The sequence below is a fragment of the Haliotis rufescens genome, unplaced genomic scaffold (genome assembly GCF_023055435.1).
Source record: "Haliotis rufescens isolate VD_foot unplaced genomic scaffold, xgHalRufe1.0.p SCAF_17, whole genome shotgun sequence".
NCBI classification, from domain to species: domain Eukaryota; kingdom Metazoa; phylum Mollusca; class Gastropoda; order Lepetellida; family Haliotidae; genus Haliotis; species Haliotis rufescens.
Genome location: NW_025963857.1, coordinates 28,604,213 through 28,620,916, shown reverse-complemented (window position 1 = coordinate 28,620,916; position 16,704 = coordinate 28,604,213). Strand labels below are relative to the sequence as shown.

At 41.5% G+C, this 16,704-nt stretch overlaps 1 protein-coding gene across 1 annotated transcript; it reads right to left on the bottom strand.

The window, feature by feature from the left end:
- Positions 1-365: 365 nt before the first annotated feature.
- LOC124127812 (beta-1,3-glucan-binding protein-like) lies at positions 366-12,501 on the bottom strand. The gene is made up of 12 exons (XM_046491183.2): positions 12,320-12,501; positions 10,913-11,011; positions 9,744-9,878; positions 9,397-9,518; positions 9,096-9,170; positions 8,687-8,747; positions 5,663-5,830; positions 3,773-3,856; positions 2,113-2,221; positions 1,215-1,277; positions 817-943; positions 366-632 (listed from the first exon to the last, which is right to left on the bottom strand). The coding sequence occupies exons 1-12, from the start codon at positions 12,426-12,428 to the stop codon at positions 429-431; spliced, it is 1,356 nt and encodes a 451-aa protein (XP_046347139.2). The 5' UTR covers positions 12,429-12,501; the 3' UTR covers positions 366-428.
- Between the last annotated feature and the right edge of the window lie 4,203 nt (positions 12,502-16,704).

Below are 16,704 nucleotides of genomic sequence, written 5' to 3'. Positions count from 1 at the left end.
GATCTTATGGTGCTCATTGTAATTGCATGTGCGAGAGCAATACTGATATTATTCAGCTTAATCTGTGTATGTTCGCCATGATCGAACATAGAGTTAGTGAACTTGGAGGCCCGTGTGTAGTAATCTGTATAGTATTATAGTTATCTTCATTTAATGTCAGACTTTCCTCATTTGGTGTTGAGTATCGGTGCTGAAATGTTTGGAAAGAATTATTAATCTCACGGGAACCAAATTAGAATAAATTTGGATATTTCAGTACCAAATTAAGGTAATATAATGCCTGAGTTCCCTGTCAGAGATAGAAAGGTTGTAAAATGAACGTTATTCTTCTATGTGTATTCTTGTAAAGGCCAAAACAAGCTCTGTTTTGCTGTCAGGTAAGATTTATTGTAGAGTGACATGATGCCTCTTGGTTCATCATATCCAATCTAATACTGTATCATCTTGACTGATCTGATCTTCATGGCAACGTCTTCACCATGCCAGGTAGACTGCCACTGGTGCTTGTTCTTCCAGAAGTCCATCATGGCGGTGTGGGAGCTGTCCCTCCACGGTTTGCCATTCTGATTATGCCACGAATCTTGGAAATAACCATCTGTGGCACCCACAGCAACGTTCAAGATGAGACCCATCTGAAACCAAACATTCAACTTTGATTTTGACATCTGAAAGGGAAGTTTGATTCATCGGTAAACGACTGAACTGTGTACATCACGTTTTTCCGTATAAAGGAATTTTAATCAAGCCCAAACTGCCTACACAATGTCCACACACTAAGATCAATAACAGTTTTGTAGTTTTAAGTTTAAAACTTACCGGTCCATCAAAGGGTGCGTTTTTACCACCCTTGGCCCAGGGATTGGTGCCAGAGAGATGACTGTATGAGAAAAATCCGTTGGAAGGCGTCGACATGATCTCCACAGGATGGTGATCTATTTCAAACCTGATTGAAGAAAAAAACACAATTTTTATCTCGCTGCTTACCACATTGAATTGCATGTATACAGTACAAAGGGGAACACAAGCTACCTGAAATGTCTCGAACCTATTGACTGCATAAAAAGCTTTGTAGATACATTGAACATAATCAACTGCTGATTGAACATCTTAATTGAAAGTTTACGTAACTTTTTATAAATATGCATGATGAACATAGGACTTCCTCATTGTCTTTTTCCTTTTGAAAGATCAACGTCATCTTTCGTCCAACCCACCTTATGTGGTCAGCTGTCCAGTCAAGGCCGTATGTGTGGAAGCCATCGCCCCATGAGCCAGTCCTGCAGCAGATCACAGCTCACAGTCACAGCAACTTACGGAAAGAGCCTGCACGTATGATACACGTATGATTTGATGATCAGCCCCAACCTATTGCTTTCAGTGGTTGCATAAGTGAGATTTTATGCTACTATGGACAGTTTTATAGTCACAGCTTGTCAGTTTCATGTGAAAGGAAAGTCCGAAGTGATGCAGGTCTTAGACATTTATCATGAGGACGGGGATGAGGGCAGGGGATGAGGACGGGGATGAGGACAGGGATGAGAACGGGGATGAGGACGGTGATGAGAGCAGGGATGAGGACGGGGTTGAGGACGGGGAATGGGGACGGTGATGAGAGCAGGGATGAGGACGGGGAATGGGGACGGTGATGAGAGCAGGGATGAGGACGGGGTTGAGGACGGGGAATGGGGACGGTGATGAGAGCATTGATGAGGACGGGGTTGAGGACGGGGAATGGGGACGGGGTGAAGACGAGAATGAGGACGGGAATGAGGACAGGGATGAGAACGGGGATGAGGACGGGGATGAGAACGGGGATATGGACGGGGATGAGAGCGGGGACGTGTCCAAGGTTCATTGAACAATTCCGATTACTACCATATGAAAGCATACGCAAGCATGTGCATAACGAAGCACAATGTATTTGTAGTGTAGTTTGACACTGACAGGTATTTGTCACCGTTTTCACTTAAATGTCATTATAAGGCGCCTAGCATGTCCTCTTTAAGATAAATAAGTTTAAGTCAGTTGGTGACATGGTTCATACAGTAACATGAAGATCAATCACAGTATGCACAGTATAAAGGATTGGTGATAAGACGCAGGACTACAGACGCTGAATGAGACTGTTGCCGGTGCTGGCTTGATGTGCCCCAATGGAGCGTCGACAACGCCACGTGAACACCATGGTCATGCCCACCTGTGTCCTTTAGATTCACGTTACCTTTGAATGAGAGAAGGCAAGTGTAAACCTTTGTATTCCATCAAGTGAATTTTGTTTGATTTCCATGGAATTTCTATTTAACCTGCTGTCGAAACCACGTCTGACATATCGCCCATGTAGAGTTCATGCATTGTATAGAAATATCAAATTTATTTGACGCCAACGGTAGTAAGATAAACAGGACTAAGAATTTATGAAACCAAAGATGAATGCGTACATTCCTTTGTAGTATCATAATCGAGGGACATCTCCATGAACATGATCTACCTTATTTTTTATGAGTTCATATGTTACTTAAAAAGCTTCTTTAACAAAGGCAACTGCATGAATGATTTCATCTGCTTTAGAAAAAGGAAACGTGACTGGAAAATATGTAGACGAACTGCATTCCTGTTCAAGTACAAACTCAAAATACAGATTCTATCCGAGGCATTTTCCAACAGAAACAAACACCCATGCGCTAAAACACCGCCTTTTCATTTAGACCATTTAATTGACAATGCATGTATTCAATGAACAACGAGGTCCACGCAGTTCAGAGTACAGAATAGTTGCACGTCGACCTGCAAGACGTTACATCCTGAGCCAACATCACCGTGAACGGCCCTTATGGTGTAACTGGCATCGTATAATGCCAAAGCTATGGTGGAGATGAGTCCTGTGTACCAATGAATCACGTCCAGGTGACGGGATGGTGGAGGCAGAGTGTACCGTCGACGTCATGAACGTTACGCACCCAACTATATACAGCAAGTGGATCGATTTGACGGTAGAGTTATGTTGTGGGCAGGTATTCCTGACCTACACAATGGCCATACAGATGTTGTGCACAATGACTGGGGTTCGTCACAGGGATGAAATATTAGGACATCATAATGAAAGGTTATTAACAGACATGGAGGAATAATTCAGCAAGACAATGCCAGACCTCGTGGTCCCCGGGCACATCAGGAATTCCTTCAAAGACTAATTCAGCTAAATATTTCAGCTAAAAATAAAAGCGACAAAACCCTTTCCATATTCGCAAGAAATCTCTGCAAATGTAGCATCATTGTAGGATTCCGTCTACATCATGAACATGTCTTTATGAATCACTATCCAATAGGGCTAACTCCTTCGGGAGTGCTATTGCGAAAATACACGTTGTCTGAACCATAATGCGTGTGTTCGTGTTTAAGTGTTGTACGTTTCCCAGGCCCCGTGCAGCTGGAGTGAGTGAGTGAGTGAGTATGGTTTTACGCCGCTTTTAGCAATATTCCAGCAATATCACGGCGGGGGACACCAGAAATGGGCTTCACACATTGTACCCATGTCGGGATTCGAACCCGGGTCTTCGGCGTGACGAGCGAACGCTTTAACCACTAGGCTACCCGACCGCCCCCCGTGCAGCTGGAGGTTTCCCAACCACTTAAACAGCAGACAGTGAGCAGGTAATGACGGTTGCACTATTCCCGAGTGATGGTGGTAGCAGGAGCATGTGGAAGTGGATTCTCGGCAATATGCCTTCGTGTTCGACTGCCGTGACCTAGCACCATGAAACTATTTTCTTACCTCTCGATTCCATGATGTCTATTTCTCCGGAAGTTGGCCATCCACCATATTTCCAAGGTTTTGATGGTGGAAGCATCCAGATAGCTTTGGGGTGGAATTCATAAGTTAAATAATTACAATCGATATGTTGTTTGTTTTCAAGTTGTAACATCAGAGCCGTCAACTTCATCAGTCAATATATACTGAACCGCAAAAGAAACGTCACCCCAAGTATCATTGCATGAAAAGTTTTCATTTACATATCTGAGTAATTTCAAAGTTTCTAAAATTTAACATTTCCTTGTCCGAAAAAATGAAATTTGATGATAAAACAAAGCAGATGACAATAAAACCGATCGCCAAGACGCATCACGGCAACGGCCATGGTAACTCGATGCACGTGAGTTCCGTGCAGATTGAAATGCACATGCGTTGCCACATTTCTTGCCCTATAAAAATCCACCCAGATCGGATAACATTCATTCGTTATTGAATTGCTACCACATGCCAATGCAAGATTGACAAGAAATCAGCGACACCAAGCACTTGGACGATTGCAAGCTGGACAAACCGCCCAGCAAGTAGCCAATGCATTTCAAGTCCACGTAAGGACCATATACAGGCTCCAGCAACGGTACCAGACCACCAACACTAAAGATGAGCGACAACGTAGTGGAAAACCAAGGGTCACCACCCGACGTCAGGATCGTCAGATGGTGGGACAGCATCTTGAAGATCGCTTTGTTACTGCTGCTGAAACTGCTCGACAGATCATGGGGACACACCAGCGACACATTAGTGCGGACATCGTGCGTCGACGATTGACAAGCAGACACCTCAACTGTCACACGTGGACCCATTCTGACACCACGTCATCGCCGGGGCCGTCTTCATTGGGCAACACAGAACCAGCATTGGCGCCACCAGCAGCGGAGAAGAGTCCTCTTCTCAGATGAGAGCCGTTACTGAGAGTCTGGCGACGCCGTGTGGAACGTTACTCGGATGCTTGTGTTGTTGAGAGAGACTCGTGGGGTGGTCCGAGCATCATGGTGTGGTGTGGAATTGATCTTGCACAGAGGGTCAGCCCTGTGGTCATCCAGAACATCGGTCCAGGGAGAGGCAATGGTGTCACAGCAGCTCGGTACATTGATCATGTCTTGAGACCACACGCCAATACCTCATTTGGCACGTCTCCGCAACCACGCGTTTCAGCATGATAACGCCCGTGCCCACACTGCGAGAGCAACAAGAGAATGGCCTCAGAACCATGCAGTGGCCTGCCCTCAATCCGGATTTAAATCCCACTGAGCACCTGTGGGACGAGATTTAAAGACGGCTGAATGACGTCCGACCAAGGCCGACAACTGCAGCTGAACTGCGTCAGGCGTTCCTCAGAGTGTGGGCTCAAGTGCCTTTGGCCTTCATCAACCGCCTCATTCATTCCATGTATCGACGTTGCCCGGCACTCATCAATGCACATGGCGGGCACACGAGATACTGACTTGTGATGCCATTTTCTCAGAGACTAGTGTTGTGTTTCACTTTAAGAACATTTGACACTTTAGTTTCACCCTTGATGATCAGTTTTGCCAATCTTCATCTTTTTGATATGTCTCAAAGTATGTTTACAGTATTTGGACAAATAAGTTTTCTTATATATCTATCCATGGTGACGTGTCTTTTGCGGATCAGTATATAAGAACTATAGAATCGGTTTGCCACATGTATGTACGACAATAATTATATTGGTGATCAACTGAAGCTGTTTAGTGTATATGAAAATAACTTCGATGGTTAGTTCCAGTTACATATTGTTTTCAATCACCTTTCTCGTCAGAAAAATATTCAATTGTGTTACTGTGTTACTGTATTAGTTTTGAAACAAAATAGTCACAGTCGGAGCATATTCACCTGGCCATAACCAATCTCCTTTAGGTAACTCTGCAACAACTTCGATTCTTCCGTAGGTGATGGAAGCTTTTGAGTAGAGTTTAGCCGACATGATTGGTGGGATATTATTCTTCGATCCCTGACGGTGACATCCACTGTCACTTTGATACGTACACGTTCCCCATTGCTCTGGAACAGATAAATTACTGACACACTGCAATGACAGACGTCTACTACTACATTCTAGAGTGAGTAAATATACGACCCAGTTCTAGCTACGACCCAGTAGGCAAGAGTCCATTTAAGACACAGTGGCCAACTAAAAATGGACTCTGGACCAGAACAACAGTGGTGGTTTATATACAGTAAACTACGTTTATAACGAACACGCTTATAACGAACTAAGGTTATAAAGTAAGAGTAGAATTTATGTATGGGCAAATCCTTTATTACAATTAAGACCGACGTTTCGGTGTAGGTTCTAACACCGTTATCAAGCAAGTGATACACAGAGGGTGACTGACTGATATAGAAGATTTAACGTGCGCTTTCCGACTGCAGCGTATTTCGCACACGGGCCTGGCCGGACCATTTAGTGTATTCCGAGAAGGGTGAAAGTGGTGTGTGCAACACAAGAGGGGGCTTTTAGGGGTTGCTTATATCGATTTTTTGAAATTTTAAAATTTGGAATAAATGCCGAGGTGGGTGGAGGAGGGAACTAAGGGAGCCGGGTGAGGTGGGTGTTTGTATGTTTATTGGATTTTGGATTGGTAGATTAATTAGTTTTTAGATGCGCTTAATTAGGCCTGTTTTGATTAGGAATACGCCTAGGGCCTTGAAGTTTTCTAGTTTATTTTGAGGGTTTAGTATTTCATCTAGAGTAGGAACCTTATTTAGATTGAGGGTGGTTTGTAGTGTGGTTCTGTGTGTTTGGTAGTGGGTGCAGTGGATGAGTGCGTGTTTCGGGTTGTTTGCAGTGAGGGCAGTTGCCTGTGGTGTGTCTTTTAAGTTGTTTTAGGTGGTTATTTAGGTTCGTGTGTCCTGTTTGGAGTTTTGTAATTAATCTGTCAATTTTTTTAGAGGGGTGTAGGATTTTAGGTTTGGCTAGTGGTTTTCTGAGCACTTTTTGGATTTGGCTAATTGAGTTTTGATATTGATTATGCCATTATTTGGTTATTTTTTGTTTGTTTACACTTTTAATTTCTGATTTTGAGATGGGTAGGTTTAGGCTTATTTCTGGTATTTTGAGAGATAATTTAGCTGCTTTATCGGCGCTTTCGTTGCCGTAAATTCCTACTTGGGCGGGGATCCACAAGAAGGTTATTTGTTTGCCTGCTTTTGTTAGGTCGTTGGAGCTTTTAAGTATTTGGTTTATTAATTTAGGTCGTTTTTTGGTATTTTTGTTTTGGAGGGCTTGTAGCCCACCAAGCGAGTCAGTGAGAATTAGGATTTTTTTGTTGTTTTTTGATTGTTGGTTATGCAGGGCTGAGGCCATGACACAGAGGGTGATTGACAAGTATGTATATAGTAGGAGGCAATGTTTATACAGTAGAGTAGATATTGTTATACTGGAGTAGAGAAGCCTGTTATGTACACACAAGGGTAGTGATTACAATCATCGTAGAAGTAAGTGACATAAACAAAGGATGAAGCCAGTAATATAAACAACGGGATTATGACTGATAAGGGTCTTTGATGAATTGATGGTACGCCGGGGCTATGTGATAGCCTTGGTCACGGTTGATTGAGGACTTACGTTTTGATATGTTGCAAAATGCCTGTTATTTTAATTGTTCATTTTAAAAAAAAAATGTAATAATGATGTACAGCAGGGTGAGACTGTCTGTCTGTGCATTTCTGCCAAAGCAGAATACCGTTTCGTGTCTCCAGTTCCATTTCGTCCAGATCATACCAAATGATTAATATGTTCACTCACTCATTGATATATAATTTACAGTTTTCACTCAGTACAGTGTATGTAAATATAGTTCACCAATTGGTTGTGTCATTATGTTATGTGACATATTCACCAATTAGTTGTGTCATATGTGAGATGCCCCCCTCCATCCCCTATTGTCTTACCAATCATCTAAGCGCGAGTGAATTTGGACAAGTTGGAAGACCCTCAATAAACCACCAGGCAGACTGGGCGACGGCCCGATTATTGTAATTCCGCAGCGCGTCAAACTCCGGGAACCCGTTTTAACCCCATTAAGGTGAGTCATCTCAGTGTCGGAATCCTACGTTTGGGGGACGATTTCACCTGTTGTTTTTATCGTCTGTTTTACGCCATTTCCCTTTTTCAAATATTATTTTGGTCAAGAATTTGTGATTAAGTAATACCCTAAAGTATTAACATCAACAAAGTTGCTATGTTGACTTTACTTGCCCTTTAAAGCATTGGTTACTTTGAGTCAATTCTACCCTGGAATTCCAACGCACTAAGTCACGGAGTTTTAATTTCTATGGGCTCATATTGATGTATCTGATAACAAAAGACCCTAGGGTAAGATTACATTTATCATCAAAAATCATTCTCCCAACATTTCCAAAAATATTCAACGCGTTTTCTATATCTATAACACACAATGGGCAGTGTCGAACACACAAAATCAACATTTTGCAATCTACCGTACTTGATTATTTAAGTTTAACAGCATGCCTAAGCTTTACTAAGTTTAACGTCAATTGCAAATGTGCTCACACTAAAAGTATGAGAGAAGGAAAGCGTTTTTGACGGTCCAAGTTTTCTAGGTTCAATGTATCGTGACCTTCACCTCTTACTCACGAAGCATGTTGTCGTATGGTTCTATCTATTAACTGTTGCTATCTGTTCTATGTATTCACAACAGCTGGTCTTATCACTTCACCTTTAGCCTAATTCGTGAATGCAGGCCCTTGAATTAGTTGCTTTCAATTTGAATGTTCACTTTTCGTTATAGCGATACAAATGCGAATTCTTGTCACGTAGGTTGGTCAAATGCGCTCGAGACATTCACAAAATTTATCCAGACGGATGGGACGATAAATTGAAATGAAACTCACTGCTAACGTCCAAATCTCCATGGTTAAGGAAGTTTTCTCCAAACTTGTCAGCCGTAAGTGTCTGAATAAAACAATGGAAAACATGACACATAAGTAAGTGGGTATGGTTTTACACTTCTTTTAGCACTATTCCATCGATACCATAGCGGAGAAAACCAGAAATTGAGTGCACACATTGTACATTTGGGGAATTGAACTTTCATATCTAAAACTAAGCTAATACATTCAGTTTAAACATATTTTATTCAGCTTTACTTGAAAGGCTTTGAAAACCGGCCTTACTGGCTTATTTAAATACCACTCCCTGTTACATTTGAGTACACATCAAGGCTTTAAGGTCAAGGAAGAAATACAAATTGTATAATAAGAAGACCACTTTTAATACATAAATTATACATAATATCAGTACCGGTTTGATGTAGAGATAGCCGTTTTTGATGTAGGTGTTGGCTGCTTCTGGTGTGTACATCTGGAACTGACCACCCTGATAAAAAAGTAGCGAACATATTGTTAATATGACTGTAAATACATAATACACGTTTTAATTTAAAAAAACTCACTTAAGTGTCACCTTACAACAAATTACTCTAATTTATAAAGTATAACAAATAGCTGCCTCACTTATGAACCAATATGTTAGTAGGGATAAACAATAATGATTTCGAATGTGGATACCCTCTGACCAAACTGAATTGGAAAGTGATTCTCACCCCTCCTCCCCAGCAAGTGACTTCATGCTTCCATTTGCTACTATCGAGATGGTTACTGTTGAAGACGTCATACATGACGGTATGGCTGCGCCTGTATAGCCGGGGGCTAAGAGATGAGGCAGCTGGATGACGATATACATAGAATATCATAATGTGGGTGATTAATACATCAAGCATAGCTTTAAGGAGGGTTATGTTACTCAAGAGAGACAGTTTACTTCTGAATCGGGTCCTAAACGTTGCACTATTTTATGTGACAAATGCTGTTTTTTTTTATTTAGGATTCTATTCAACGGGGCAATCTTAAAATTGTTGTAAAATATTTCATCTGCTACTGAACTACTTACCGGGAACGGTATATACGTCCGCAAGGTGGTATACGACGTCGCCACTTGTAGACAGATATTTTATTGCATACTCCAGCACTTTTTTGTCAGTAAATGCTTCCTCAGTTGGAACTTTGTAAGTGAAAGATCCATGTGCTGAAACAGGTTTGAATTTCGCAGAAGGATCTCCTGGTGATATCTGTCACAGAATGATTTTGCAGAACAAGCATTTGCTGAGTGATCTGGGTCTCCTGGAGCAAAAATCCATTGGATGACTTCCTTGGGGAAACAGTAAAAGAATGATACCTCACCGAATGATCTCTTGGAGTAAACGGTCAGTGAATGATCACCAGCAGTGAACAGTCACTGAGCATCCCCTTCGTTAAACAATCACTGAAAGATCTGCAGGATCTACCACTCACTGAACGATCTACTTTAGAAAACACTCACTGTGTCATCACCTGAAGAAAAAAGTCACTGAAAGAGCTCCTGATGAAAACGCTGAGAGATCACCCGGAGAAGACAGTCACTCAAAGAACTGGAGCAAACACTCACTGAACGATTTCCTGGACAAAACCTTCAATGACTGATCACCAAGAGCAGACATTGAGCGATCTTCTGGAGAAAACAATCACTATATTGTTTTCAGGTCAGCGTGTTTTTGAACATTTACATGTACATTTCTTTGAATTATTTTTTGGAATGCAGCAAACGGAAATAAACTAAGATGTAGTTCTGAAGAAAAAAACATTCCTGCGATGATAAGTTTTAAACATAAGACGATATACGAGGGGCGTTCAATAAGTTATGCAACTTCAATATAAGGCCAAGTCGACTATTTCCTGTTCCGGCAAATGAAGGATGACGAAGACATAAAGGCTGCCACAGAGGCGTGGTTAGAAGGCCAATCTGCGGATTTCTATAAAAGTGGTATTAAAAGCTTGAAGGACAAATGGAACAAGTGTATCGAGGCGAATGGAGATTATATTCATAAATAAAAGTGCAAAAGATATTCTGCAAATTGGTCTTATGGTGAAGTTGCAAAACTTATTGAACGCCCCTCGTATGTTTCATTGGGGTTACAAGCTTAATGTCTTTGCCCCTTATTGAGTTCAATCAACAGGAATTCATTTGACAAAATGCCAACTGTTCTAACTTTGATTCTCTGCACTATTCGGGGGATTGCTTACCATGTTTATACACCCTCACAGTGTTGATCACGGAATGTATTTGTGCACCTTGGTCATGGAGTGAGTAGGCCAACTCAACTGTATCAACACCAGGGATCTCTGCCAACAAGACAAAATGTTACATTATTTATCGAATTTGTTTCAAATGGTATGCAAACATTCATTGATGGCTTTCATAATGGTACGGGCTTACGAAATGACAATTTCCCATTATATTCTGATATTGTTCTATTATTAAGAAATAACAGTATGTATTCCCAACTATAATCATGTTTACCTCATGATTATTCGGAATGTAACAACAACATACCTTAAAAAGACACTCCGGTTGTGCACCAACCGTGTATTTGATTTGGTTGGTTTGTTGTTTAACACCGCACTCAGCAATATTCCAGCTATTTGACGGCGGTGGTGTATTTGAAGATAAGGTGTGTCTTAGTCACATACTACTGACAAAGAGTACACCTTCTCTATTTCTCTTCCACTCCTGTAAACGTGCGCGACATACAAGGAGATACAGATAGATAGGCTGTACAAGAAACATACAAAATCATTATCCAAAAACATTGAGAATTTAATATATATATACACTGTACATATAAAATAACTCTTTACTTGATTTTGGGACAATACACCAGGAGTTATCATTTGTTTGTTGTTTGTGTGTTTGTTGTTTAACGCCGCACTCAGCAATATTCCAGCTACATGACGGCGGTCTGTAAATAATCGAGTCTGGACCAGACAATCCAGTGATTGACAACATGACCGTCGATCCACTCAATTGCATCAACCAAGTCAGCGAGCCTGACCACCCGGTCCCGTCAGTCGCCTCTTACGACAAGCATAGTCGCCTTTCCGGCAAGCATGGGTTGCTAAAGACCTACCCTACCCCGGATTTTCACGGGTCCAGTTATCATTTAACTTATTAAGTGACAAATGTGTCTATGTAAAATATTTATCACCACGACATAAGCCCAACATGACAGATCTAATATGTCTGCTTAAGGTGTATGTATAAATTATGTAGATAAATTTTAGAGATACTGATACTGCGATTACCTATGCAAAATTTTACTGGCATACATCTTGTCGTTAAAGAGACAAGCAAAGTCAATGATAATCGCCTTCATGTGTGTATATAAGTTGACCATATCGGGATTTCAGCAAAACAGAGGTAACCCATGTTTCTTCGTAAACAAGCTGTTTAGTCCAAAAGAGAATTCTTCGACCTGGCTGAACTTGACTGATGTTAAGATTGTGTTGGGGGAATGTGCATTACATTTATTTCAAAGTAGCTGGGGACATCTACTACATTTAAGGAATATGGGGTTAGCGAGTAGCGAGTGAATGAATTATTATTTTACATTTTGACGATTTTGATGATTATTATGTACGTTTTACACTTACTTGGAAAGGACAGTATCAGCTCATTCTTCTCTGTGTCTTGTCTGATAGCTGGATGTAGAGACGCATAACAAAGACTGACCAGTAGAGATGTTAAGAACACGTTATTCATGCTTGCCTATATCGAAGCAGTCGCTGGTTGCAACCACATGTACATGTATCTGTTTTCTGTGGTAAGATTACATGCCCATATATATCTATATTTACCATCTTATCAGTAAACGACCAGATCTAGAACTTGTCTTAAAAGTCCGTATGTTGTCCAGATCTGGGTTAAATAAAGACTTACGAACTGTCATGGGTCAAGGTATTATTAGCACTCAACATGAACATGTTGCAAGGAACGTATCTTGTGCCCAATTAAAGCAATGGTATCATGTTCTTAAATTTATTGGCTGGGCTGAACGTTGTGTATCACTATATGTTCAGCCCATGACTTGACACAATCTGGTCTGTACCTCGGATTGGGTTTTTAATTCATTCGTGTAAAGTTCTATGTTGGCGTTTGATATTGGAATGCTATTTTGTGATACACGTATTTTTGGTACCATAAATACGGTATAGGGACTTACGCAAAGGTTCCGACGAATGTTATGTCATCGATTTACTTATTGTGAAGATCTTATGATAACGCGTGGTGTATACAGTATCTGCAAGGTAGACACAATTCTTTAATACTGTAAAAACCGATGTTTCGGTATAGATCCTAATACCATTGTCAAGCAAGACTGAATGAGGGACATTGTACAGAATATATATACTCACACGCAAAAGAAACGCAAGTGGTTTTAAGCAAATAGGTAACAAACACGGAACCATAAATTGATACGAGTTTTAGCATGTAGTGAAGCCTGATGGTGTTATCAATATGTTTGGTTGCATTTTGGAAGCCCCGAGTCAAAACGCAACATAAAAAACGAATCGCCAAAATGCACCATTTCAATGAATATGTGGGTATCATGCACCCATTTCTCGCGAAATCGAAAATGCACGAACCGTCACGAACTGTAGTTGGTATAAAACTGTGGCCGATTCTTGGACCTACCACTCCTACCACTCAACAATGCCACGCCTAACTCAAATTCAGAGAAACCAGGCTATCGGACGTTTGGAAGCTGGAGAGTCTGTCCAAGATGTTACCCGTAATTTTAACGTTAACACAACCACAATTTACCGCCTCCTGCATCGATACAATGCTACACAGACCACAGATGACCTTCCTCAGAGCGGTCGTCCTAGGGTCACCACACCTCGACAAGATCCGCAGATTACCCGTCAACACCAGTGACATCCGGGGGATCCGTTCCTAACTGCAAGTGAAAGTGCTCGACAGACCATAGGAACACACAATCGACACATTAGCCGGGACACTGTGATCCGACGTCTCAGTTCCAACAACCTCATATGTCGCCGACCAGCACTTTGTCCTGTTCTCCAACCATGGCATCGACAAGCACGACTTCAGTGGACACAGGGTAATCGCAATTGGCGTCATTGTGAGTGGAGGCGTGTCATCTTCTCTGATGAAAGTCGCTTTTGTGTCTCCCATGCAGACGGAAGAGTCAGAATTTTGCGGCGTCGAGGTGATCGTTTCGCTGACAGAAACGTTGTGGAAAGGGATCCATGGGGTGGACCTAGTGTCATGATATGCGCAGGGATTGGACTTAATGCGAGACTCTGACACAGGTGCTTTCTGAATGTTGGTCAAGGTCGGGGACACGGCGTCACTGCTCAGCGGTATATCGACCAAGTGATGAGACACCACGTTGTTCCATTTTTTGCACAACATCAACAACACATTTTCCAGCAGGACAACGCTCGTCCCCTTGTTGCCAGAGCTACCATGGCCTTTCTGCAACAACACAACATCCGTGTTCTACCGTGGCAATCCCTCAGCCCTGATCTGAACCCCATCGAACATTTTGGGTACTGACCTGAAACTGAGTAAGCCCTTAACATTTGAAAAAACAACAATTATGTCATCTACCTTTTAATCCATTAAACTGTCTTTAGTGAAGTTTTTGTCAATCTTGCCCTATTAGTATTTCTTGTCTTCACTGTTGAAACTAAATAACATGTATACTGCATACTTGACTTGCGTTTCTTTTGCGTGTGAGTATATATTAGGTGGAGGATTAACAGTAACAATAATTGCATACATGAGTGGGATAACATGAGTAAGGTGAGGTGAGGTGAAATGGGGTTTAACGTCGCGTCCAAGATTATTGCACTTATATAGCGACGTGCATGTACGCGTGTGTGTTTGTGTGGCTGCTTGTACTAGTCCGAAGTGATGCCGATTGATAGTGCTAGCTCACTGAGATACCGTGCCGCAGTTTACCATGAATACCCCACTCAGACACAGTATACAGCTGACTCCGAGCCGACCAGTCCTTGTTTTAGCCCCTTAATGCCGAGCGCCAGACAGGGTAACAACAAGTACCATCTTTTAACGTCTGGGATAACATGAATAAGTGTTGACAACAGAAGGATAATACTTTCACAACACGATGGACAGAGAACACATAGGTGGAAGCCAATGGGACATGAAGCCAATTCCACAGTATCTGGTGTGAAACATCTTTCATGAAGTCAGCTCCCCCCTTGCCCTCAATGGAAAACCTAAGCCTAGCGCGTGTTATGAAACTATCAATATAGCGTTGAACCAACACATCAACTTCGATCGCATTGTCTTGTTTTTAAGTCTGATGAATGAACATGAAGTGTAGCGTGGGGTTTTGAAATTAATTGTATTAAAGAGGGTTGGATGGGAACTTCAGAGTCTAGCCATAATGGTCTGCATTGATTAAGGTGAATTATTTTCAACAAGGAGTTTCTGGGTCCCACTGTGTCGCAGTCTTCCTCTGGGCTGTGTAAAAAGTACTCCATAACAGACATGACGCCCTCATTTGCATAAAGCTTTCTTTTGCAGACAGTCTTTCTTCAAGGTGAATAATAGGTGGGAATCTGATGGTGCCATATTTGTCGAATACGGACTATGTTCATATATAATTTCAAAGCTACAGTTATGCATTGCAGCCACGATGACAACAGACTTGTGTACAGGTGCATTATTTGGTGGAACAACAAACCTTGAGTTTTCCATCACGTTTGCCTTGATATTAGAATAATATTGGTTTAGCCTTTCGAGAGGTAGTCCGGGGGATCCACCAGTTGCTTTCCCAGAAAACCGAAGAACATTACCTTGTCTGCTGATGGAACATACTTTGCTTTCTTCGGAGGACGAGGCATTAGAGGTTTCCACTGCTTTGTTAAGGCTGTGGCTCAACAGAGAATACTTTTGATGCCTACATCGATATGCTTCATGTATGTGTGTATTTGATTTAAAATTAGCCTGGAAGCATGGAAAGTAATGTATTTGATACATGCAAACTTTCAGCCACCCCTTGTAGAAAGATAATTTTACACTTTGCCCCTTTGAGATTGGAAGATTGTATAAAGTAATCATTTCCGCAATAATGAGTAATATCATTGCTCATGATATCTGATCAAACATATAAGCATATAGGCGTGGGATAGAACAGTTATTTCGTAAAATAGTGATATCGTGTATCAGTATGGAATAGAATATATACTTATAGTTGTTCATGGTATCGTTTCCTGTTTCACCCATGATATATAGCCAATAAGAGGGCATATATATAAGCATATAAACTGTAAACCAACTGTCCAAGTCGTATAGTCGTATACTCCTTCAGAACAAATCAGACCAAAGCATCATGTAAAGGGTGCCAATCATAAAACGTGAAGTATCTAAAATTTGTTTATCTTATCAGTCTAATCGAGGAACTACTTACCGATTTTGATCGAGGTAAATGACGTTCACAGAACTACGTGAACTAAGGCATATTATTTACCTACGCGTTTGGTTTTCAGTATGAGAAATTAGATTACTTCAAGCATCCAGAAAATAGAAATAAACCAAACAACATCGCTTACTCCAAAAGCGGTTGGAGCCAGTCAGACTGTGTGTCGCGTTACCTCATCGATTATGACGAGAATATTTCTCGAGCAGAAAGCATGGCAATATAAAACTCAAAGCCAGGAATTGGTTCTGCAAGTGGCCGCTTTTTTAGGTCTATTCGGCGACTGTCAGAAAATGTTACCCAGCCAATGCAAAACAGCAGCAGTCTTTCTCTTGTTCTGTTGGTTCTCAACTTTATCCAGCCAAGGAGAGTGGTCGAGAGATTGTTTCTTCTGATAGGAATTCAATCAGTGAGTTTTCAGTCGGACTACTGGTGTTGGCGTGGGTGGGTTGTTATCGGCCCCCTGTCTACTGGGTATATGCGGATGTCGAATTCCCTTTCTGACATCGCCCTGGGTCCTGGGTGCCGGTTAACGTGTTCTGCGTTTTGAGCAGGACAATT